Consider the following 26,709-nt stretch of genomic DNA (forward strand, 5'->3'; position numbering starts at 1 on the left):
TAAAAGAAGGAATGTATATGGCAAAATGATTTTAATGAATGCCGATGGTAGGAAGGTAACTGAATCAGTCAAAATAGTAGAATTACTAAGCGAACACTTTGCAAGAGTATATCATCCAGGTGGTTATATTGCAGAAATGAGAGAGAGCAAAAGCTTATATGGGAACTGAGGTAAATGAAATGGATGTGCATAGCATATTACAGAACCTTGATGTGAACATAACTGTGGGATTGGATGGTATACTAGCTCAAGTTTTATGTAAAGCAGTGAGAGAATTATCAGTACCCTTGACCATATTATTTAATCTATGTCTCAGCTCTGGGTTAGTAATGAGGGGATGGAAAGGGGGGGATAGTTCCATTGCATAAAGGTAGCTCCAAGACTGATATAGCCAGTGGTTTTGAGGCAGTATGGTGTGAGATAGAGGTGAATAGAATCAAATACTTGGTGGGATGTTGTTATAGACCTGGTAATGTGGATGGTGGTGATAGTGAAATGTATAGTCAAATAAGCCAAGCAAATAAGAAAAGGGTGGTCATTATGGGTGATTTTAATTATGGCAATATAGACTGGAATGAAGAGATAGCAACTTGAAGTAAAGAAAATGAGTTTCTTGAGTTTTTGAGGGATAACTACCTCAGACAGTATGTAACAGAGGGCACAAGAGGATTAAGGGTCTTGGATTTGGTCATCTCATCGGAGGATGTAATTATCAATGAGGTATCAAATCATCCACCAATTGGTGAAAGTGACCATGAGGTGATTACTTGGGTGGTTGCCAGCAGTGCAAGGACCCCTGTGAAAAAAGGGTATATGTGGAACTACAAGGGAGGTGATTATGAAGAGCTCAGGAGACAGCTTGCAGGTGTAGCATGGAATGAGGAGTTAGCTGGAAAAGAGATCAATGCAGCTTGGGGGATTTTCAAAAAATATTTAGTGGATGCGATGTCTAAATGTATACCACGGGTGAGAAGGTTAAATAAGTTAGGTGTGAGATGGATGAATAAAGAGATTAAGCATGCAATACAGAGAAAAAGGGCATTGTGGAGGCAGCATAAGAGAAGTGGAAGTAACCAATTTCATGAGTTTTACAAAGACCAGGCAAGGAGAGTGACTTGGTTGGTGAGAGTAGCTAAAGAGAGGTATGAACAGCAGTTAGCTAATGAAGCTAAAAAGAATCCTAGGGAGTTCTTTCGATATGTAGCCTGCAAAAGAAAGAATGATTATGGAAGAATGACATTGATTGGAGGAAATGGTATAAAGACAGCTGTTGCAGAATGTGTGGTGGAGATACTTAATGAGCAGTTCATAAAGATCTTTCAATCTTGTGAATGTGACTTCATGGAGAGATTAAGAGCAGTTGATGATGGGGAGGAGAGACTGACTGTAAGTGAGCAAGAGGTGTTTGAGGAGTTGAGTAAACTAGATGTAAATAAGGCTGTGGGACTTGATAATATATCACCGCGTATTCTGAAGGAATGTGCCAGAGAGTTGACACCTGCCTTGACATATTTTTTTAATACGAGTCTTGCACTTGGTCAAGTCCCTAAAGAGTGGAAGGAGGGCAAGATTTTGCCACTTCATAAAGGAGGTGATCGAACTCAAGCATCAAACTATAGGCCTATCTGTGTGTCAGGTGTTGTGGTTAAGTTGTTGGAGAAGCTTGTGAGAACTAGGATCCAGAGTTGGGTTGACAACAATGGTATAATCTTTGATGGACAGCATGGATTTTCTAAAGGGAGGTCGTGTTTTAGTAATCTACTTACTTATTACAATAAAGTGACTGCTTCCTTGGACAGAGGAGAAGGATACACAGTAATATACTTGGATTTTGCAAAAGCTTTTGATAGAGTACCTCATGATAAGTTGACAGTCAAACTAGAGCAGATGGGGTTGGATATTAGATTAGTGCATTGGATTGGAGACTGGCTATCTGATAGGTATCAACAAGTTGTGTATGGGGGTGCAATATCCAGGAAAAGGAAAGTCACTAGTGGAGTGCCTCAGGGATCTGTTTTAGTGTCATTACTATTTAACTTGTATATTAATGATATTGGCGAAGATTTGGATGGAGATATTCAGTTGTTTGCAGATGATGCAAAGTTGGGACGAAGCATAAAGAGTAGTGAAGATGTTGTGGCCTTGCAAGAAGACTTGAATAAATTGAGTGATTGGGCAAGCAAATGGGGATGTGAGTTCAATGTTGCAAAATGTAAGGTTTTAAAATTTGGAAAACAAAGATGGGATGCAGAATTTATGCTTGGTGAGAATATATTGTTGGAAGTAGAGGAAATAAGAGATCTGGGAGTGATAGTGGATAAGGATCTAAAATTTAGGGGACACATCGCCAAAATTGTGAAGACAACACAAAGACTTCTGGGAATGATGAGGAGGACACTGACGTGTAGAAGTAGGGAGATTCTTGTTCCATTGTATAAGGCTTTGATTAGGCCACACATGGACTATTGTGCCCAGATTTGGTCACCTGGTTTTCAGAAGGATGAAGAGATGTTGGAAAGGGTTCAAAGGCGACTGACTAAGGTAGTTTCTGACCTCTGGAATGTCGAGTATGAGGAAAGATTGAAAAGATGTAATTTGCAGAGTCTAGTGGAGAGAAGGAAGAGGGGAGATATGATAGAGACCTACAAGTTGGTAAGGGGTTGTTATAGGATCAATGGTGGAGAAGTTCTACAGAGAATAGTGGGAGATCAGGGGAGAACCAGAGGTCATACCTGGAAACTGTATAAAGAGGGTGTGAGTAGGGGAGTGAGAGGCAGGTTTTTTTCGTGCAGAGTTGTGAATGATTGGAATGCCTTGCCTGAGAGTGTGGTGTCTGCAAGGAGTTTGAATATGTTTAAGACCCGGTATGATGAGATGTGTGTGAGATAAAAGGACCTCCTAGATGAGTCTTTGACTCCATGAGGTCTTGTTTAATAATAATAATAATAATAATAAATTACCTACCAACCAGTATATCAGGAGTTGTTATCAAAGTATTGGAGAAGTTGGCGAAAGCAAAATACAGGAATGGATAGATGGAGATTGGATACTGTATGGTGGGGGGGCATGGTTTTGTGAAGGGTAGGTCATGACTCAGTAACTTGTCACTTTTATAATCCAGTAATAGCTGAGGTGGATAAAAGTAATGGGTTTACAGTGATATTGCTGGATTTTGCAGTATCATTATAAAAATATGGACAATTATATTATAATAACTAGTCCTAAATTATAATACAGTGACAGCTGAGTTGGATAAAGAAATGGGTTTAAGTAATGGTTTAAGTTTAAGTAATACTGCTGGACTTTGCAAAGGCCTTTGACAGGATGCCACATGCAATTTTAATAAGTAAACTGCAGCACATGGGCATTAATATAGGGTTGGTGAGGTGGATGAGAGGGTGGTTGATGGAGAGATATCAAAGAGTAGTTTATTCAGGAGTAGAGTCCAAAAGAAAGCCTGTGACTATTGGCATGCTGCAGGGTTCTGTTCTTGGATCACTTTCTGTTTAATTTGTTCGTTAACGATATGGGAAAGGATCTGAGGGGAACTTTTCACTTGTTTGCTTATGATGCAAAGTTGGGTAAAGCAATAATTAATACAGATGATGTCAAAATTTTGCAGGATCATTTTGATAGATTGGCAGACCAGGCAAAGGAGAATGGATGTCAGTTTAATGTGACAAATTTAAGGTTCTGAGTTTCCTGGAGTACAGATTACCAGCTGTATACCACATCATGATGAAGTCAGAGACTTGGAAGTGTTAGTGGATAGTGAGTCAAAGTTTAGGGGATACATAGCAATAGTGACTAAAACAGCTCATCAGATCACTTGGTTATGGAAGAATACGAGAGTGGTCTGATAAGTTCTCGGTCTTGATCATTGATGGCAGCACTATCAGTAAGATTTTTTTTCTAAGTTGATACATCTGTCATAAGCATCCATGTGAAATTGCAAGTCATTCTATCGAGTAGTTTGTTTTATACAGCTGTCTGAAGCAAAAGTGTTGTCTGAATCCCTTGAAATGGATAAAATTGAGTATCATGCGGTTATAAAATTCTTTGTAAAAGAAGGTTTAACGGCAAAAGAAATTCATTAGAATTTCATAAAAGTTTATGGGCACTCTTCTCCTTCATTTGCGATTAATTAAGAAACGGGCTGCCAAGTTTATGTGTGGCCATACCAGCCTTGAAGATGATCCACATGATGGACGTCCAAAAAATGTAACAACACCAGAAATCGTTGATCAAGTGCACGATATGGTATTAGATGACCGGTGTGTGAAATTGCTGACACTATAGGCATTTCAAAAGAACATGTTAGATATATTGAAAAAGCTTTGCGCATTTTGTTAACAGTTTTCAGGTCAGTAAAGAAGTTTGTGATCTGATTACCTGTGTATTAAGTAAGGTGGATAAAAAACTTTAAATTTTTCCGGAAATTACAACATATACTAAAATATTAATTAAAAACTTTAAAAAATACCTTCCTATATTTTGACAATGTTACATGCCATCTTTTCAGAACATAAATTATATTATGTGCACCCAGACACTAACACTAAATGAATATGGCTGAAGAAAACAACTGAAGTCGGTCCTAGAGTCCTAAAGATGCCCCTAGTGGGCTAAATTGGGTTGTCTTGGCTGTTGAGCTGATGTTCTTAGAATGCAAGTTTCCCATATTTGGGGCAGTCTCATGAATCCAAATTCGTTGAGGTTTGGGGGCGGCTATACATGCACTAAAAGAAGAGCTTGCCACCACGCTGAATGACGACCTTTGGACTATACTTTCCGACATCTCTAATGCTTCAGCAGAAAAGGAATTCCAAAAAATACGATGTTGGCACATCAAAAAATTCAAAATTTTAAAAAGAACTTGCCTTGCAAACTTCGACTATCGCTAAACACCATAATAAACCGATCATACCCTGAAGCAATCAGCACACTCGCACTAGCCTCAACTTCGCTGGAGCACCGAAAAAAAATCCCTTCTGAAGAAATAATGATACAGGTAAAATGCGGTATCTATAATCTTCCCAACCATATTGCCAACAATATCAGACTGGATGTAGCCAGTGTTCTTACCCAAGCTAAACCACCAAAAAAAGCAACCTATCTAAAGAAAAATTCAAAGCTCTTCAGGAAATAAAAAAACAACAGTAAAATAATAATTGCTAAAGCATCCTTAAACGTGTGGACAGACTTATGTGTTCGTCGAACATGTTGTTTATTATTTTAACGGTATAATAGAACACAGAAACTAAGTAAATAATTAATTTATTAACTTGATGCTGATATTTCACTGGTATTATAATCAGCATCTTCAGAGCACAAAAACACTGTTTGTCACAATACTCGAGACTAAAACAACATGGTGTACTTAAACAAAATTGTAGCAGCAACACAAAGACTAGAGTCCTGATTTTGGCGCCCTCTATCTGAAAAAAAACTACGCACTACATTCAGACCATGTAGCAAATTAGCCACCCTCATCCGCTCACCCAAGGATAGCATTCCTCCTTTATCACATCCAGGAGTCTACCAAGTACCCTGCTCATGCATTCAAGCCTACTACGGTCAAACAGGAAGAACTGTGAATATCCGCATCAGCGAACATAAACGATACGTCCGGAATTATCATTATGGGAAGTCGGGCCTAGCAGACCATGCTCTGGATACCCCTGCACACAGGATCAACTGGAAAAACACAAAAGTACTACACAGAAACCGATATAAATCAGAGAGATTGTTCTTAGAGGCGACAGAAGCCCTAAAACACACTCCAAATCTCAACAAATATGGCTGTATTAACTTGCCAAAGATCTGGGAGACAGTCATATTAAGAAAAAACTAGCACTTTTCTAGGACTCTAGTAATATATGATAGCGTTTTTTTTTTTTTTTTTTTTTTTTTTTTTTTTTTTTTTTTTCAGATAGAGGGTGCCAAAATCAGGACTCTAGTCTTTGTGTTTGCTGCTACAATTTTGTTTAAGTACACCATGTTGTTTTAGTCTCGCGTATTGTGACAAACAGTGTTTTTGTGCTCTGAAGATGCTGGTTATAATACCAGCGAAATATCAGCATCAAGTTAATAAATTAATTATTTACTTAGTTTCTGTGTTCTATTATACCGTTAAAATAATAAACAACAATTGCTAAAGCAGATAAGGGAAATGCCACTATAGTTCTAAACAAATCTGACTACACAGGTAAGCTTACCTCTTTATTGTTAGATCATTCTACCTATCTCCCTATAGAATATGATCCCACCAGCTCCCAAATCAGAACACTCCATAGGCTCCTTAAGAAGGTTACTTCTTAAGGAGCCTATGGAGTGACTAACAAACTAAAACCTTTTAACTCTAGATTCCCCCCCCCCCCAATATATGAACTACCAAAAATCTGGAAACAGAATGTGCTATTACATCCTATTATGGATGGCATTGATTCTCCCACATACAAATTAGCCAAACATTTAGCCAAAGTGCTCACACAATATACTACCAACACACCTTCACACACAAAAAATTCAGCCCGCTTTAAAGCCAGTGTAGAAAATCTCTCACTCCAACACACTGACATAATGGTCAGTTTTGATGTCTCTTCCTTATTCATCAATGTCCCACTCAAACATATCTTCGACCTCATCCAAACCAAATTTCCTCCCTATTTTAGTTCGCCATGAACTCAGGCTATTTCATTTGCAAGGAAAGTTCTACAAACTGAAGAGGGGACAGCCATGGATTCTCCACTCTCTCCACCCCTGGCCAACTTCTTTATGGAGACCTTTGAAGAAAAAGTCTTAAACTTGGCTCCACATAAACCTACTGTTTGGCTACGCTATGTAAAGGATGTGTTTGCTATTTGGCCACATGGTTTGGATACACTTCATGACTTCTTAACACACTTAAACAATAAACAACCCAGGATCCAGTTTACCTTGTAAAAGCTAAACAATAACAATCTCCCTTTCCTAGACACTCATTACATGCAGCCTGATGGATTCCTGGCTTTCTCTGTTTACAAAAAACCTACATACAGGTAAATACATTCATCAGCAATCACCCCTCCCCCCACTCCTCCCAACAAATAGGATTATAAAAACCCTATATAACAGGGCAAAATTAATCAGTTCAGATAACAGTGCCCTAGCTACTGAACTTTACCATATTCTTAACACCTGTAACACCTGCATAGCCAACGGCTACAACCCCCCCCCCCCCCCCAAAATCCCAAAAATATTAAAACCAATTAACCACAACCCCCCCCCCCCTCCATAACAGATTACTCTAAATCTATCACCGTTCCTTATATCCAGGGTACTTCTGAAAAGGTAACAAAAATCCTAAAAAAATATAACCTGACAACTTGTTACAAACCATATAAAAAGTTGGCATCTCTTATCCACTCAACCAAAGACCAGCCACTTCCCCTAGACCTACCTGGTATACCAGGTCCCCTGTAGTTGCAAACTGTCCTGCTATGGCCAAAGCAGGATAGCTAATATCTGAACATAAGGACTATACATATCCAGTTCCACCAATACAGCCACTCAGGACTTGCTGACCATGCTTTGGACACCCGCCACAAAATACGCTGGAAGAAAGCAACTTTACTACACCGCAGCAAGTATAAATATGAGAGATTATTCCTGGAATCAGTCTCAGTTCTAAAAAAACTCCCCAAACCTCAAATTTGGATGCATGAGACTGTCCCAAATATGGGAAGCTTGCATTCTAAGAACATCAGCCCAACTGCCAAGACAACGCAATTTAGCCCACTGGGGTGGGGGGTGGGACACCTTTAGTACTCTAAGACTAACTTCAGTTGTTTTCTTCAGCCATATTTGTTTAGTGTTCGTACCTGCAAGCACATATCATTATTTTATGTTTCCTGAAGATGGTAATGTAATGTTACCGAAATATAGGAAGCATTAATTAAAGTTTTAAATTAATATTTTAGTATACGTTGTCTTTCCTTAAAATCTGACAGTTATGTATTACCAACGATAAGTTTATCTACAAGAATTAAGCTGGATAAAGTATTATTAATAACAGTCTGCAAAAAATTTGGATATTAAATGTAGCTTCTTCATGATGTATTGCTATATACAAAAAAAAAAAAAAAAAAAAAAAAATCAGCTAACGCCTTTTTATTCCCGTATATACGGGAGTAGGCGAGGCCATTTAGCCCTATCTAACTTTTGGAGACTGAGTGGGCAGTTCAATCTCCACTGGTACCCAATCAGAGACAGATGGCCCAAGGCTATCACTAATTAAGCGGTATGCAGTGAAGAGAGACGGCTCAAATGTGCCGCCATCTCGTGGTCTCTAACCCTAACACAATATATTTAATGTCTGAAATAATGTAGGTTCTTCGGTCGATTTTCTTGAGTTTACAGGACGAAAAACCCGAGTTTCCGGGAGGAAAAACCTGCTTGCCCGTGCCAGAGATCGACTAACTCGGGAACCGGTCGAAAAAAGGCTTAGAAAAATTTCCTCTAGTCGCCGACTAGACTCGAAACCAAGACTTCCTTTGTGCGGCCTAGCGCGGTGGTGTGCAAACGCCACATCCACTGAGCTACACAGGCTCTCTGTGTAGCTCAGTGGATTTGCTATATACAAACAAATAAAAAAACTTTTATTGATAAATAATGAAAAAAAATGCTAAAAATAATCATGCTGTGAAAAACTTGTAAAAAACCCTCCATATTTTACATAATATTATCATCAGATTCACTGTATTCTTCTTTTAGTGAGCATCCCAATGAGCTCATATTAAGCACTACTAATCATAATTAATTCAATTTTTTACTCCTGCTGTATGTAACCCAGTGTTCACACATTTATGCTGATTCTCCAGCATTGTATATACATATATATACATATATATATTTTTTAATAAAAGGATTTAATGACTAAAACCGAGAATAATAGTAAGGCTTTATTGAAATAAAAACACAACTAGTTTCGGCTTTTGACAGCCTTCTTCAGGTGTCTTTTAAGAATAGGAAACAGTAATAAAAACGCTGAAGTTTAAAACTGTGAAGTACAAGAAAATTGCACTACATAATTGACATGACAAAATGTTGTATTTACATTTAAGTTGTTCTTACAAACATGGCATTGTTTGTTGAGTGCGTGCTTGCAGATTCTCACGAATGCCAGTACTGAACAACAGCAGTGTGACTATCAGGGATGTTGTAGCTCAAATTGTTATTTAAATGTTCACAATTAAGGATGATTTTTCTGGACTCCACAATTTTTCTCTCCAACTCATCATGGCAACGAAAGATGTTTTCGGATCTATCCCAGCAGACTGAATGACCCTGGTGTTCATCATCAGGATTGTTCAAGAAAAGAACATGACTAGACAAGGCACTGGCATGTGTTCTTTTGTAAGAGATGTCTCTCTTGTGTTTCTCCATACGTAATTCAATAGATTTATTTGTTTGACCAAAATAAGGGATATTACAATCACACCATATCTTATATATGCCAGAATACTTCAGATTATGATGATGAGGCTTTGGATGGCTTACTAGTGAGTGGAATTTTGGAAGTGTAGTGAATAAGGTCCTGATGTTATACTTTTTAAGAACTTTAGCTAATTTTTTGGAAACTGAACTGATGTATGGAATGGAGATGTTACCCTTAAAGTTAGTTATTTCTTCAGTGTGGTGGCTAGGAGGATTTAGAAGAAATTTTTTAATGGTTTTATCAGAATATCCATTTTGTCTAAAGACATGAGAGAGATAATTCATTTCTTTTTGAAGTTCATTTGGGTCATTCAGAAGAGAGCGTGCTCTATGTCCCAAGGTAGAAATAGTTCCAAGTTATTTTTGTGGAGGAAAATCATGGGACTGACTGTGAAGATATCTATTAGTTTGCGTAGGTTTTCTATAAATGGAGATTCTAAATTTTCCAGAGTAGCATGAAAGTTTTATATCCAGGAATGGTAGGGAATTGTCATATTCAAGTTCGACTGTTAATTTTATATTAGGATGCTGATTATTGAGATGATAAAGAAAATCCATGAGAGAGTTATGGCCGTGACTCCAAATAATAAAAATGCCATCTACATAGCATTTCCAAAGTTTTGGTTTAAATGAGAAGGAAGATATAGCTTTAGTTTCAAAATCCTCCAAGTAAATGTTAGCAAGAATAGGAGATAAAGGGTGGTTGCCCATCGCTAGACCTTGGTTCTGTTTGTAGATGGTGTCTTGATATCGGAAGTAACCAGACTTAACGCAATGGGTTAGTAAAGCAAACATTTTTTTGGATAATTTGTTCTTTAGTAATATTAGCACTTCTTCTGTAAGGACATTTGTACATAAGGAAACTATGTCAAAACTTGCTATTATGTCATTCTTGTTGATAGTTATATCTTTAATTTGTAGTATAAAGTCCAAGGTATTGGTAATGAAGGATGAAGACTTATTAGAAAAACACTTGAGGTATTTAGCAAGATGTTTGGAAAGCTTGTAAGTATGTGAATCAATACCTTCCACGACTGGACGAAGAGGGAAGTTTACCTTGTGGATTTTTGGAACTCCATAAATACGTGGGATGAGTGGATGCAGAGAGCATAGAGAAATCCGAATGTTGCGAGATAGTTCAGTTGTAGTCTTCAATAAATTGTTTGTGCAGTTTTGAAGTTTCCGTGTCGGATCTTCCTGTAGTATTGAATATGTATTATTTTCAAGTAATTGAAGCATCTTATATGGTATTCTTCAGAATCAAGGACTACAGTAGCATTGCCTTTATCTGCTGGTAATATTATTATATTTCTGTTGTTTTTAAGTTTTTTCAAGGCCTGTTGTTCAGCTGAGGAAATGTTATCTGTAGGAGGTTTCACATTGTTAATAATGAAAATGGATTCCATTTTCATTATTAAAAAGCCACCTTACTCCACTGAAGTAATAGGCTTTTCCTAGAATCAGCTGCCGCTCTTCCCAACTATCCCAATCTAAACAAATATGATTGTATCAGACCCCCCCCCCCTCATATGGGGAACCCTCATCTGCAGACAGTCAGGCCCAACTACCAAGAACTTCCAACCAAAGCCAATAGGTGGTGTGATTACAGGACAATGCCTCCTGTATCTATCCAGTTTCTTCATCTTTGTTACTGAAGTGTGCCTGCTTGCACATATTTAATACAAATGTGTATTTTTACCCTGATCCAATTTGACTTCGAAAAAATATAGGATAATAAATAAATAAGTTTATTTATTAACAAATACTTTGTTAATTTTCTTAAAAAATATACGACTTCATGTAACAGTTAAACATTAACATGCTAGCAGTTGAATTTACATATTGCTCTCTATGAAGTTTCATTTATTAGATTCAGTATTCTGAAAATTTCTCTTTTGGTATCTTCTATTCCTTTTTGAGATTAACAAAACTAAAAGAGATCCTTGTTATATTTCCTTGATGTATTAACTATTTATTATAAAGTAAAAATATGTTTCTCCAACCCAGAGTTGTAAAAAAAATATTCAGTCATACTTGAGAAGTATTTAAGGAAAATCACTGAAGGTAAAACTAGTAAAAAACAAACTGCATTTATCATGTACATGAAAAGTTCGAGAACCTCTAGCAAACTAGTGCTGTCTGTTAATAGCGATTAAGAGAGAGAGAGAGAGAAGTGCTCTGTTTGTGTACACAATTCTATGTATAGAAATGATTATGCAATGCTGAATACAATTTGACAAGTTTCAGATTCAAATGGGTTGGTAATGGCATTACATAAGGATAATTGTGGGTCTAAAGGGATTTTGAAATACATGAATACAAATACCAGAAGTACACCCTCTGTCCAAAAAGAAACCGAACTTTTCGAAAATAGAAACTAGTGGCATCACCTGTTCCCCCCCCCACCCCCCCCCCCCCCCACCCCCCCCCCCCCCCACCCCCCCCCCCCCCCACCCCCCCCCCCCCCCACCCCCCCCCCCCCCCACCCCCCCCCCCCCCCACCCCCCCCCCCCCCCACCCCCCCCCCCCCCCACCCCCCCCCCCCCCCACCCCCCCCCCCCCCCACCCCCCCCCCCCCCCACCCCCCCCCCCCCCCACCCCCCCCCCCCCCCACCCCCCCCCCCCCCCACCCCCCCCCCCCCCCACCCCCCCCCCCCCCCACCCCCCCCCCCCCCCACCCCCCCCCCCCCCCACCCCCCCCCCCCCCCACCCCCCCCCCCCCCCACCCCCCCCCCCCCCCACCCCCCCCCCCCCCCACCCCCCCCCCCCCCCACCCCCCCCCCCCCCCACCCCCCCCCCCCCCCACCCCCCCCCCCCCCCACCCCCCCCCCCCCCCACCCCCCCCCCCCCCCACCCCCCCCCCCCCCCACCCCCCCCCCCCCCCACCCCCCCCCATGAGTTTGTTCACCCAAAAATTGTTGGAATAAGTGGCATGGTTGGATGAGGATTACATTCTGACCCTTCCATCTCTGGAATGGAGATGGAAGGGCCAGATGGGTATGATTTCGTGAAGATAGAAAGGGTAAGAACGAGATAACTAAAGACCTGCGAGTGGCAGATCGTTAGTTATCTATGTGTTATGTCCATACTTATGTACACAATATGACTATATCTACGTCCAAAGGTCCATACAAGAGGTATGATAGTCCATCCATTGTATGGACTATCACACCTCTAATAATCAATTCCCCATACAACACCACTTGCGGCATCTTTATTTGTTTTCATCTTTTTCACTCTTCTATACATATCTACAATTCTCTGCATTTTACTCCACATCTGTTTCATCTCTTACCTCATCTTCACCAACTGAGCTTTCAAATCTTGCATCATCATTTTCGCTATCATTCTCTCTCTCTCTCTCTCTCTATTTTCTTGCCAATCATGCATGCTTCTTTGCAGTCAGCACTGCTCACTACCTTACTGTTAATTGCACTATGCTTTTCAACTTCTGCTGCATTTGTATCACTTTCATCGTTCTTACTACTTTTGTTTGTTTCAATCAGCATCACTTATTTGCTTTTTTGAAACTTTTTTATCAATATTTCACTGCTTTTACAGTATATCTCTTTGTTATCAGATGAGCACTCATCCTTCTCTTCTTGCTACTAACACCTTCAGTTACTAATACATTACCACCCATGAAATCTGCATTTAGATCACTCTTCACACACACACCCTCCTTCTATCTGCCTTAAAAATCAATAATTTATTGTCACAATCCAGTGAATACATATAGCACATCTTTCATGAAATGCGAGATGTGCTATATGTATTCTCTGTATTAACTAAAATCAAAATTAAACTCTTGTAAAAACAGACAAAGCCACTGTCATCTTTCCAGTTACTATACTTTATTTTAAATTTAACAATTTTGTAAATACACTTAATCAAACCCCCCCCACACACACACACACTACAAGCACTGCAAGTGCACAAATTCTACTGCAACTCTTACACATAAGCATCTACTTATTGACAATTAATTAGTCAAAATACTTATCTGAACCTGGAGCCTTCTTTACACAAACCTTCCAGTGAAATACCACCTGGCAACTCAGAACAACAATGGTATTGATGATGGCCAATACATGAAATAAGAGTTGAAATTATTGTTTAGAGTCCTAAAGTAAGGATTTGCTGGAGAAGCTTGAAACAAGTTATATGGGATGAATGCAGGTCATCAATATTCTTAGGGTTTTTATGCCACCATTATTGTTTAGATTAGGATGGTTAATCAAAATTTCACAGGCTTCCTTAAATTTACATTTCTTCTTCTTCTCGAGTATTCTGCAATTAAGCAGGTTCTTCTTTTAGTAGCAGAAACTTTCCTTCCACTCTCTTCTGTTCTGAGTCTTCTCTTTCAAGGTTGTGTAACTACATCTCAAAGCTTTCCAAAATCTTAATTTCTTCTTTCTTCAATGTCCAAGTTTCAGCTGCATAGAGAGCAACACTCCACACATAACATTTTATTAGTCTTTTCTTTAGGTTTATCCATTTTACTTCTGAATAAATTCCATTTTCTATTAAAGGCATCTCTTCCCATCACTATTCTTACTTTTATGTCACTTTTACATCTTCAATCACTGCTAATAACACTTCCTAGATATTTGAATGTCTTTACTTGATTCAATTTTCCCCCATTTATTCTGATATCCATATTTGCCTCTTTCCATGCTTTCATTACCTTTGTTTTTCTGATGTTGATTTTCATTCCATAATTGATACAGGATTCCAGATCTGTTCAACAGATGTTGTAGTCCTGTTTCAGTATTTGATAGTAATGCCTTGTCATCTGTGTATCTTGTTGAAATTATCTGTCTACCTCCCATCTTTATTCCTTCTTTCGAATTCTCCAGTGCTTCTTTTAGCATTGCTTCGGAATACATGTTAAACAAAATTGGTGACAGAGAACAGCCTTGTCTTACTCTTCGTCCAATGATACCTGGTTCTGTTGTACCATATATGTCTCTCACCATGGCAGTTTGTTCCATATATAGTGAAATAATTAACTTTCTGTCTTTCCAATCTATTCCAATCTTTTCCATTACTTCCACCATCTTATCCCATTTTACAAAGTCAAAAGCTTTTTCAAAATCTATATAACAGATATTAACTTCTTTATTCACTTCCAGACTTCTTTCACTTACTGTTCTTAACAGTCCATTTGTATTTCTTGTTCCCCTACCCGTCCTGAAACCAAACTGATCTTCTCCAAGAAATTCTGCCACTTTAGATGCAGTTCTTCATGTTAAGATTCTCATAAGTATTTTTGATGTATGGGAAATGAGACTTATTGTTCTAAAATCCTTGCAGCTCACTGCATTACTTTTCTTTGGTATAGGTATAAATATTAAGGTCATAAAATCTTTTGGTAGTTCTCCTTTGTTATATATTAAATTTATTAATTTGGTTATTTCTTCAGTTCCTTTCTTCTGAAGTTGTTTTAGGAATTCTGCAGGTATTTCATCATTCCTTCTGCCCTTTCCACATTGTAGTTCCTTAATGGTCATTTCTACTTCTGTCTTCAAAATCTCTGAGCCTAGATCATCTTCATTTACCTTCTTTATATCTTCTAATGGCAACTTATTTGGTCTATTTTCCTTGTCATATAGATCTTCAATGTATTCCTTCTATCTCATTAGGATTTTATCTTCTTCAGTTATGATTTCTCCATTCTTATTTTCTATGCCTCTAGCTCAAATTCCATTTCTCTTGTGATTCATGTTAAACAAAATTGGTCACAGAGAACAGCCTTGTCTTACTCCTCATCCAATGATACCTGGTTCTGTTGTACCATATATGTCTCTCAGTTTGGTGTAGGGTTTAAGAGCATGATGAGAGAGGCCTGATTTATCAAATCAGGTTTTATGCATTTTTTTCCCCTGTGGATTAGAATTGTGCATACAGTTTCACTAATATTACCGTATTTTTCTATAGATAACACGTGCGTTATCTATACAAAAAAGTAATTTGTTAAAAAATGAACATGCGCGGCATACATTTGAAAGTTATGAGAGGTAAATCAAATGTAATAACAAAACTAAGGTAGAAGTATTACTTAATATTTATTGAACATTACATTATTCAAATCCAAAACATTCTTCATCAGACTCAATATTGAAAGAATCAATTGCGTTAAAAATTTCGTTTGGTATTTCTTCAGCTTCCATTTCAGGAGATACATCGTCATATGCATAATCATTGTCACTGGACACCACTGCATTCCTTTGTGCTTTAAGGAACCCATTTCTTAAATTGTTAAAACACTTAAATTGTTTCTTTTCATAAATCCAAAAACCCAAGATGGGTAGGCCTTGAAATCCTTTATATTATGGTTTTGCACAATTCGTTTTGATTCCTGCAACGCATGGACAGTAGATATTCTGATACCTTTAGCTTCTTTTACTAACAACATAAACAAACAGTGTTTTTTCTATGGGTTGGCCACAAGCACCTTCTAAACCTCATAGCATGTTTCCTCGTATGTAAACATTTCAGGACTGTTTCAGCCTTTTGCCATTCACAAACATTATTTTCTCCAACACTCAACAATCTACCAGCTTTTTCCTTTGCTACTCACTTCAATCTTGAACTGCACTGTGTAGGATTTTTTGGCACATGCACATTATCTATACATCAAAAGGTGTGATGAAAATGTTGGGGGTGCGCGTTATACATTAGGTGAGCATTATCTATCGAAAAATATGGTAAGTTACAAGTGTATTATAAGTGTTATAATACAAAGTAAGTTACAATGGATTGGATATACTCCAGACTGGGCCAGAAAGTAGGATACTTGGAGGAATTAAATATATATTTTTTATTTTATAGGTGGCTTGCTTAAAGTGCATTCTATTTATTTTATCTGATAATCTTTCAATGTGTAGAATAGTTATGGTTTTCATGTAATCTATATTTTTTGCATTTTATATGTAATTTGATGAAGAAAACTACATCATATGATGCCTTACACCTTCTTTTCTGATTGCATAGTGAGGAACAAAAGTAAGTCTTTGCCTTTTGCTTTTGGTATTCACTAAGCACTCACTTGTGACAAGAGGAAACTAATGGGTTATGACAGTTCTTTATTTCATCATATTAATACTGTCTTCAATGGTCTTTGGAAAATACATAGCTGGAACATTTTTTTTTAAAAAAAAGTATTGTTAATTATTAGAAATAATTAATAAAAAGAATCAGCTATCACCACATACTTGTTGATTTTTGAATTTGCATGTTGTGGTATATGTAATATGTAGTGAATAGATTTTACTTATTTTTTGTTATAAAATCTGATTAGTTCTTTTTTATCTTATAGTGTTTGGATTAGATACAGTATCCACTTCAGAATTGTGGGGATTCTCATCTAATAAAGAAAGTATAAATAATTCTTTTGCATCTCCAAAATCTTCGTCTTTTCTTGATTTTACTTTTGCTAATGAAGAAGGCCCAGCTGTTGTAATTCCAAAGTACAATAACTATCCAATACGACGGCAGAATTCTGACAGTGTCACTCGTGCTATTATTCCTTTAAAAAATCTAGGTGTTAAAGTATATGATGGTAAGTTAAATGTGAATGTAAATAATTTATTACTCATAGTAAAGTCATACCAATAAAGTTAACACTTGATCATTAAAGTAGAAGCTACTAAAACTTTGAGTGACTTTAGCCTTAGTTGCTTTTGCCATAATATTAGTTAATCCTATAATGCTTAACCATGCAAAGGTCATGGCTGATCTGACAGACACAAACAAATTGTTTAATGTAAATATTCTTACACATATCCAGTGTATAGCTTGGAGGTCATGAGTAGTTGCACATGCATATGTTACGAGTGATATTCCACACTGTTTATGCGGTCAGTTTTGGTTTAACACGTGTTGTGATATTTCATAGTAAATTGTATCTGAGAGATACCACAACTTCCGATGTCAGTATAGTATTGGTTTAATTTTTTTATTTTTATTTATTTACTGTTGAAAATGGCTTGAAAAATATATCATTTGGATAATCCATGAGATGTTGAAGAGATTCAATGATTTTGTTACTCGAGTCTGATGATGAGAATGATAGAGTTGAATGGAAAATGAAAGCGATATTTGATATATTGTATCTGAGAGATATGTGTTAGAGCAACTCGAGGGTTTGGTAGCAACCCCAGTGCTATTAGAGCAACTCGAGGGCGAGGGGTGACTCATTCCTCTCAAACTGTAGTTTCCACTATCTACTAAAAAAAAGCAGGCTGAATTCAGGTCAAGGAGTGGTAGTTGACACTTGACGAAAACTTAACCATTGAAACCGAATGAACTCTAACCAACCTAAAGATACATGCTGCTCGACTGACACACGGTCAAACAAGGGTCACGCTCACTATTAGGGAACCAAGATAGTGAAGGCGAAAAATATGCTATTGGAACAAAACATCACCTAATAGACAGGAAAAACATATCAAGCATAGGAACATGGAATGTAAGAACTCTTCAGCAGGAAGGAGCATTGGAAATGCTACTGCATGAATTGGACAACTACAGATGGGAAGTGATTGGACTCTGCGAAACCAGATGGACTGGAAAAGGAGAATTCTGCCGTGGACAGTACAAAATCTTAACTTCAGGTGGGGAGGACAACAAACACCAAGAAAGAGTAGCACTTATATTAAAACCAAATGCTCAAAACTCTCTATTGTCCTACAATCCTATCTCACCTAGGATAATTAAAGCAAGATTTAAAACATCAATTTGATCACTAACAATTTTTCAAGTGTACTCACAAACTTCGACATCATCAGAAGAAGACATTAAGGAGTTCTATATAGATTTTCAAAAAGCAGTACAGCAGACATCAAGTCAAGATCTCCTAATTGTAATAGGGGACTTAAACGCAAAAGTAGGCAAAGACTGGGATACCTGGCCAAGAGTAATTGGAAAGTTCGGGTATGAAGAAAGCAATGAACGTGGCAAATAATAATAATAGACTAACAATAACCAACACTCTCTTTAAACATCCAAAACCCCAAAGAAAATGGACATGGATATCACCAGACAGACAAACCAAGAATATGATAGACTATATTATTGTAAACCAAAGATGGAAATCAAGTATCCTAAAATGCAGATCCTTTTCTGCACATTCTGGATCAGACCATAATCTAGTAGTATTAGCAAACCTAAGAATAAAGTTAAAATCTGGAAGCGCTTTTAGAGTCAAAAGGAGACTGAATGTAAAAAAACTACAAGACAACAATATCTGCGAAGGAACTGCCAAAACAGAATATAAACATCGAAGAACATTGGTGCAAATTAAAGGAAATAATATTAAATTCAGTAGAAAAAACAATAGGTTACACAGAAAGAGAAAGTAAAATAGGATTGGATCTCGAATGAAGTAAAAAGTTAAGCGATGAAAGGAAAAGCATGAAACTAAACAGAACTATAACAGAAATGAGTAATAGATTAACCAGAGAAATTAGAAAACTAGTTAAAAGAGACAAGAATAACTGGTTAGAAGAAAAATGCAAAATGACAGAAAAGCTGTCAAAAGAAAATAACCTTCATGGATTATATAAACAAAAAGACCGAATTAGTAACACACGGACAACAAAAATTATAATGATCAAAAACAAAGAGGGACAACTAATTGAAATTAAAACAAAAAGAATGGCCAGATGGGAAGAATACTTCAAAGATTTATATAATAAAAACAGCTCCCAGGATATTACGATTCCAGCCACTGAAATGGAAGAAGAAACAAATACCTTTACCAAAGAAATAATAGCTTCCAGCATAGAAAAACTCAAAACTAGGAAAGCACCTGGCATTGATGAAATACATGCAGAATTTTAAGAGGAAAGGAACAACTTTTGGAACCATTAAAAACATTATTTGAAAGGATCTACAAAAACGAAGCAGTGCCTAGTGATTGGACCAAATCAGTCATAACTCCTATATACAAAAAAGGAGATAAAACAGAATGCAATAATTACAGAGGCATTAGCCTCCTTAGTATTCCAAGTAAGATTTTTATGAAATTACTCCAAAAACAAATTAAGCCATATATAGAACTGGCACTAGGAGAAGAATAAGCCGGTTTCAGACCATGGCAAAGCACAATTGATCAACTATTCACCTTAAGACAGCTAATAGAAAAGACACTAGAGTACAACCAAAGTTGCTACATAAATTTCATAGACTTTTGTCAGGCATTTGATTCAATCTGTAGAAGAGAACTATGGAAAACTATGGAAGAATTTGGAATTCCCAACAAAACCATAAGAATAATAAAGAATCTGTATGAGAAATCTGAAAGTGCACTATGAGTGGAGGATACCTTAACCAACTGGTTCCACACAGAGAGCGGAGTAAGACAGGGATGCAATCTGTCATCAGACCTGTTCAATCTTACACTTGAAGAAGCAACCAATAAGGCCTTAAACAATGAAGACTCCGGAATCAAAATATATGGGAAAAATGTGATAAATTTAAAATTTGCAGACGACATTGCATTACTTGCAAGCACAGAAGAAAATCTACAGCGCATTTCTGATAAAATAAAGGAGGAGTGTATAAAATCTGGATTAAACATAAATATAGACAAAACAAAAATTATGCAAATAGGAAAAAGAAGCACCAATCTGAAAATTGAAATTCATAGTAAGAATCTAGAGCAGGTAGAAAACTTCACCTACCTTGGAGGAGTTATTGAGTACAATGGTGAAATTATAAAAGTTATAAACAGACGAATCAGTCAAGCATCCCAAACTTTTGGACGACTTAATAAAATATGGAAGTCAAGAGACATCAAACAAGTAACAAAAGTAAGGATCTATGAAACAATGGTCCTCCCAATACTCCTCTATGAAAGTGAATGCTAGAATCTCAAAATGGCTGAAGAGAAAAAATTATTAGTTACTGAAATGGGTTGGCTAAGAAGATTACTTGGAGTATCTCTGCTGGATCGAACTAAGAAACAAAGACATAAGGAAATGACTAAAACAAGAAATAACAATAATAGACAAAATCCAAGAAAGAAGACTGCGATGGTTTGGCCATGTGACCAGAATGGGAACAGAAAGACTACTGTCTAAAGCCCTGAATACAATGATGGAAGGTAAAAGATCCAAAGGAATGCCCAGAATTAGATGGATAGACAAAATAAAAGAGGACTGAAAACCAAACTGGACAGAATTGTTCGGACTCTCCCGGGACAGACAGAAGTGGAAAGAGTTCATTCAGCCTCATCATCATCCACATAGATGATGGAGGAGAGAAGAAGATCTGAGAGATACCGCAAACTCCGATGATAGTATAGTATTGGTTTAGTTGTTATTGGCTTTTTTGTTTCTTTGTTCAATAATTTCTAGATTGTAACTGAAAATAAATAAGCCATCATGTATTATATTTGCAGTGTTTTTTTTTTTATAAGTTTTATCGCATTTTAGCACATGATAGTAATGATTGTATCTCTCAGATACACACGACCTACGCTGCAATTTTTTCAACTGAGACCTCCGCAGGGTTAAATATAGAAATGGTAAATAAGTTATTAATAATTTTTATCTTTTAAATAGAAAGTCTTCTATCTTATTTTCCTGAAGAACATTTTTCTTGAAATTTAAACAGATTCATAATTAGATGGGTTTCTTTAAATTCTAAGATCTTTCACAAGTACCTGTGTTAAGATTTTCTTACATTTGAATTATCTTCATCATTTTGTGCCTTTGAATTATCTTCGTATTCTTTTCTAAGTTTAATGTCTTGCTAATCTATGTATTATTTCCGAACATCTTTTAATGGCCAGTATTTTCTTTAATTGAAACAAAAATGAAAGTTGTTCATTTCCATGCCTTTTTTTTTTTTTTTACTTTAGCCTCTCCTCCTCCCCTCGTCTTTGCATTATTAAAGTTTATTCATGTGGGAAATATAAGCATTATATTTATGCTGAGAGCTAAATATAATTCTTATAATTCACTAGTTGGTTCTGACAAGATCAGGGTCAGCCTCTATCAAATGTTTTCATGTTATTCCTCCCGCCCCCCAATCCTTTTATTTTAACCTAGTCATAATCTCTCTAATAAATAAGCCTTTCAAGCTATATTTTTATATGGAATTAATTTGCTAATGTTATTTTCATTCAGAAAAGAATGGTCAGAGAGTCAAAGGATCCTTGCATTTGTCCAAAGATTGTGCTGTTCTTTCCTATGCGATATACTCAACAATAGGGCAGCTTCTTCCAGAGTTTTTTGATACTACAGTCAGGTAAGATTACTTTGGTAAATGGCATTATTTTATAAATTCCAAATTGTTTTATTCTAAGAGGATGTACTTATTTTCTAAACTTTCTGCTGATTTACTTCTTTTTAATTATTTAAATTTAAATAAAAATAATTATTTTTATTTTTACATTTTTAATTTAAAACATTTCAAAAGATTATAATGCTTTATGATGTAATAATTTCTGAAATATGGTGCAACTAAAAATCTTTTTTAATTTTATTATTATTATCATCATCATCTGAGACCTCTAGAGTCAAGGACTCATTGAAAGAAGCTATAAATCACCCAAACCTGCTGTTATACCTTCTTTTAAAATGCATTCACTACCCTTAAAGATGAATTATTCCACTCACTCACTGCTCTGTGAGAGAAAACTCCTTTCTTGATTCCCATGTTCTCTCCCCCACCTTCCATATAACAAAAAATTTCATTAGTCAATATCCTATAACATCCATTCAAAAGTTTATAGACCCTTCCACAGCTTCTTAATCCCTTTGGAACTCAAATTTGTGAACAATAATCCTGGTGTGGTCTTATCAAGCCATTATAAAGAGACAAAATGACTTCCTTATCCTTACATGTCAAGGTTTGCTTCAACATCTCAATTATCCTCCTGTGTTTTTACAATTATTACTCCTGTGGTCTAATGTTTAAACTATGAAAATACATGGTGGACAAATAACACTTCATTATTTTACATGTTGATTCTTTAGAGTATATCTTAACTTTAGAATAATTAGAATATATTTTGCAACTGTGTTATACACTCAACCTGCATGTAAATGGCAGATATACTTGTAATAGTATAGTAATGTGATAAAGTTTATCACCTTATTATGAAATGTAAGTAAATTACTAAAACATGATCTTTGATGTTGCCACGTAACACCCCCAATAAGTATTGTATCATTTCATTCATTTCTCAATTTTAGCCTTAACCAAATTCAACAGGAATTCAGTCCTTTTCAGTGAAGGAAATGAAGCTATTCTATCTTATCAGAAATATCCAGATGTACTGAGATTTACTGTAACTGAACTAGAGGCCCAGGGTGAACTGTTTAAAACAGTCCCAGGTCATGAAGCCTCCTCTACCAAACCTTCCGAGTTTGCACAACACATTTAGGCAGGTAGCATTCTCTTGGCATCTACCAAATCCAGACTAATTCATCAGACTGTCAGATAGTGAAGCATGTTTCATCACTCTAGAGAATGTGTTTCCACTACTCCAGAGTCCAATCACAGGAGCTTTGTCCTTGCTAATGTTAGGCTAATTTGCACCCATGCAACCATGGAAACACATTTTCTTCAGCTCCCAACAAATAGTTGTGGTGCTGACATTACTTGGAGACATTTTGAAATTCAGTAAAGAGTGTTTCAACTGCACGTGCTTCAGTAATTGGCAGCCCTGCTTTATGATTTTATGTGGTCTGCTAGATGTGATTGTGCAACAGTAAATTTTTTTTCTTTCTATAAAATTCTTATTGCCTCCCTTTCTCCTTTCTCGTTCCAAGGTCACGCACTCTTCGACTCGTGCTTGTTTATATCATGCGTCTCCATGACAACGCATGAACGTAAACATTTCGCTAATGTAATACAACGCTCTACTCTTACATAAGTGATTACATAACATTAAATTTTCACAAATAAGAATAAACAGAATATTTGAGCTACTTAATCAGCTCTTTCATTACGTATACAATTATTTATAATACACTTTTCGTTACTTTACATATATATTTTAGTTATCATAAATTTCTACACATATTATTATTTAATAAATTAATAGTAGGTTAAGTTTAGAATAAATATTTAAATAGTAATCCTTAATTAAGGAACAATAAATAATCTTTATACAAATTATGATTAATACATAATAAGCAATGTTAAATGTGAATGAAAAAAAATAAATTACACAACATAGTTTCATTCACAATTTAACATAGGCTCACCCTTCCTTTTAAAAAAAAAATTGTTATAAGAAAAATTTTTTTTTTTATACTAGGCTCGTTCACGGAGGACTGGATTACATATTTCCTTTCCGATTCCTCAAGTAGTACCTAGTTTGACTGAAACTTGGTTCCTTATTATGTTTAATGTATTTATTCTCTTTTACATTCTCATTAAATTTCTCATTACTATCATTATCAATTTTTTTGTGTCTTCTATGTCTGTAGTATGGGATTTTCTCTTCTGAATTAAATTCACGTTTTCTATCACCAAAATCAAGTTTTAGCTGTTTCACAACTTGGTGATTTGTTCCATTATACAGATTATTTATTTTACCAAAATTAATTTCAACTGTTATCTCACTATTAGTGGTAATTTCTGCTTTAGGCTTTGTCACTACTTGTTGTTCATCCGTGACAAGTGGTGTGTCAGACTGAACGTGCACATGAGAGTTATCATCACTATCTCTTTTAGATGATTGATTCACAGCCGACCTTTCCTTAGTAGATGGTCCTGATTCACGTGGTAATCTAAACTGTTTTGTTTGATACTTAGTCTTATCACAATCATGAATTTCACTTCTTCTGGTATATCTCCTCTTGTTCATCAGGGATATTTCCTTCTTAGAAAAGTCACAAGAAAATTGATATCTTGCTAAGAAGTTTGTTCCCAAGATAATGTGAGAACTTAGATTGGAAGTAGTGGGGACAACAAGTAGGTCTTGCCACACGTACAGTCCAAATTCTGGTAGGTATATTCTTGCTCGAAGCTTTTCATATGCCACAGAGTTTGAGTCTGAGAGAGAAGTAATTCTTACAGGTTGTCTCAGCTTGGCAGTGCTCTTCCACAGTTTGTTCTTCAAGGTTAGGAAATAATCCATTCTGATTGTAGAGGCATTGTATCCTGTATCCAATAAGATGTCGCATTTAGAGCCCAGGATATCACCTCTAATTCTCATCATTCTCTCATTAGATGCTTGATATTTCTGAATTCTGTTATTTCTCCTGTGAGTCATACATCCAAATTTTGAGTTCCATCTGTTGTTATAGTACTTTTCTTTGTTATGAAAACAGTTCCTAGCATAATGTCCAACTTTGTTGCAATTATAACATTTAACAGGATTTCTTTGTTTTATGTCTGTTTTGGTTTGAGGAATAACAGACATCTGTTGTCTAACATCATTTAATCCTCAGATTACCTTATCTAGACTACTTAAAATAGGTTGACTTTGTTTTTCAACTTCATGTTTGATCATCTCATTAATTTTATTTGTAGTGGGGTTTTGATTTTCTTGAGATTTCAAGGTAATAGTCGACAATTGCTTTATAACTTCATCAAGACTACTTAATATTGGCTGATTCAATTTATTCACCTCCTGGTGAATTAAAGTTTTTACTTCTGTCATCAGTTTCTTGTCCAATTGCTCTTTATTTTCAGTCATGCAGTTCACACTACTTAAATTTTCTCCAATATTCTTTGTTTTTCCTTTTTCAACTTTACTTCTCTTTTCTATTTCTGATTGGTTGAAGGAAATGTCAGTCTTATTCACAACATTCACAAGATTTACATTGGTTGAGGGATAAAGGTCTCCTAATATTTGTTCTCTTTCCTTGACAGTTTTGAGACACTCCTCTAATGTGGAAATTTTCTTCTTATAGGCTGTTTCTCGCAGTCCTTGCCTAAGACCTTGTCTAAATTGTTGGAATACAGCCCAATCTAAGTGAGGTTTATCTTCACCAGTAACATTTAAACTGTTGGCCAATGTTAATAAACGATTGTGGAAATCAGTAACAGTCTCCTTATCCTTTTGAATAATTTTCTGTAACTTCCATAAATTAGGACCTACACTTCTGAGTTTACAAAATTGGGACAATAAAGTTTCCTTAAATTTAGAATACTCAAAGGTTTCCCGAAGTATTGGAGAAGAATATAAAAATGTTTTTGCTTTACCTATTAGTTTACTTCTAATCAAAACTAGCAATTGAAAATCAGTCCAACCTGCAATCTCTCTAAGTTTTTCAACATAGGTAAAGAAAAATAGTACATCATCTGATTCTTCACCTGAAAATTGGGGAAAAACTTGTTGCGGATTTACTGTACGAAAAAATTCACTATCATTCATTTCAGAGCTTGATGTAACAGCCATAGTGATTAATAAATTACTAATTCTATTAATACAATCTTTCTACTTTAAAATAAACTTTTGTCTTTGCCTGATTCCAGATTATAACCAGTTCACTGTGATTTATTTATCTCATTTTTTTTTTCAACTTTCAGGGAGCATTTCTATGATTGTTATCGCTAAAACTAAACTCAATTTCTTAACTTATAGTTATTAAATTAATTCTTATCGATTAAATCACATCCTGTCGACTGCGCCATTTGTCGTGACATTCTATTTTCATGTTATGTTCTAAATCCGCCATCTTGGTTCAAGTCACTGTTATCAATATAACACTTAATCGCAAATTGATCACCGATCCAAAAGTAGAGAAATTTATAATTATACTGCGCCACCCTATTTTTAGATTAGTCTATATAAAATAGTAGGATCAGTTCTTAATTAAGTTAGCAGTCTTCTCATTAGGCCAAATCATTTATTATTATTCTACTTGGGGCACCCGCAAGATTCGAATTTTTTATGAACGGTGCAATAAAAGGGAGTTCAGGCAAACACAATATTTAGATTAACAAAATAAAACATTTAATATACGATATATAGCAAATACATGAATTCTACTTTTAAATGAAACAATACAAATAATTAATACATCTTGCTAAGTCACTCATTCCAATTCAATGTTCTAAACTTTAACATACAATTCACTGCTTCAAAATTATAAATTTTCTTAATTCAAGTTAATAAAACAAACTTCTCATTTGATCAGTCTGCACACATCTATCAGTTGTACTTAATGTTTAAATTCACAACAGGCACTAATCAAGGTAGACATTATTCCAAGCAATCTTATTTCGGACCTTGAACTTCGAAGATACGCTATAGTTAAT

General features: G+C 36.1%; 1 protein-coding gene across 1 annotated transcript in view; it reads left to right on the forward strand.

Moving 5' to 3' along the window:
* Positions 1–26,709, forward strand: part of stan (Protocadherin-like wing polarity protein stan) — a 777,611-nt gene that overhangs the window by 599,288 nt on the left and 151,614 nt on the right. The window contains exons 22-23 of the mRNA XM_090397383.1: positions 16,799–17,041; positions 21,615–21,735. Coding sequence (XP_090253509.1) covers positions 16,799–17,041; positions 21,615–21,735 — 364 coding nt within the window. The remainder of the gene's footprint in view (positions 1–16,798; positions 17,042–21,614; positions 21,736–26,709) is intronic.

The sequence above is a fragment of the Typopeltis vanoorti genome, chromosome 1 (genome assembly GCF_054136105.1).
Source record: "Typopeltis vanoorti isolate ZY-2024b chromosome 1, IOZ_Tvanoo_1.0, whole genome shotgun sequence".
Classification (NCBI taxonomy): domain Eukaryota; kingdom Metazoa; phylum Arthropoda; class Arachnida; order Uropygi; family Thelyphonidae; genus Typopeltis; species Typopeltis vanoorti.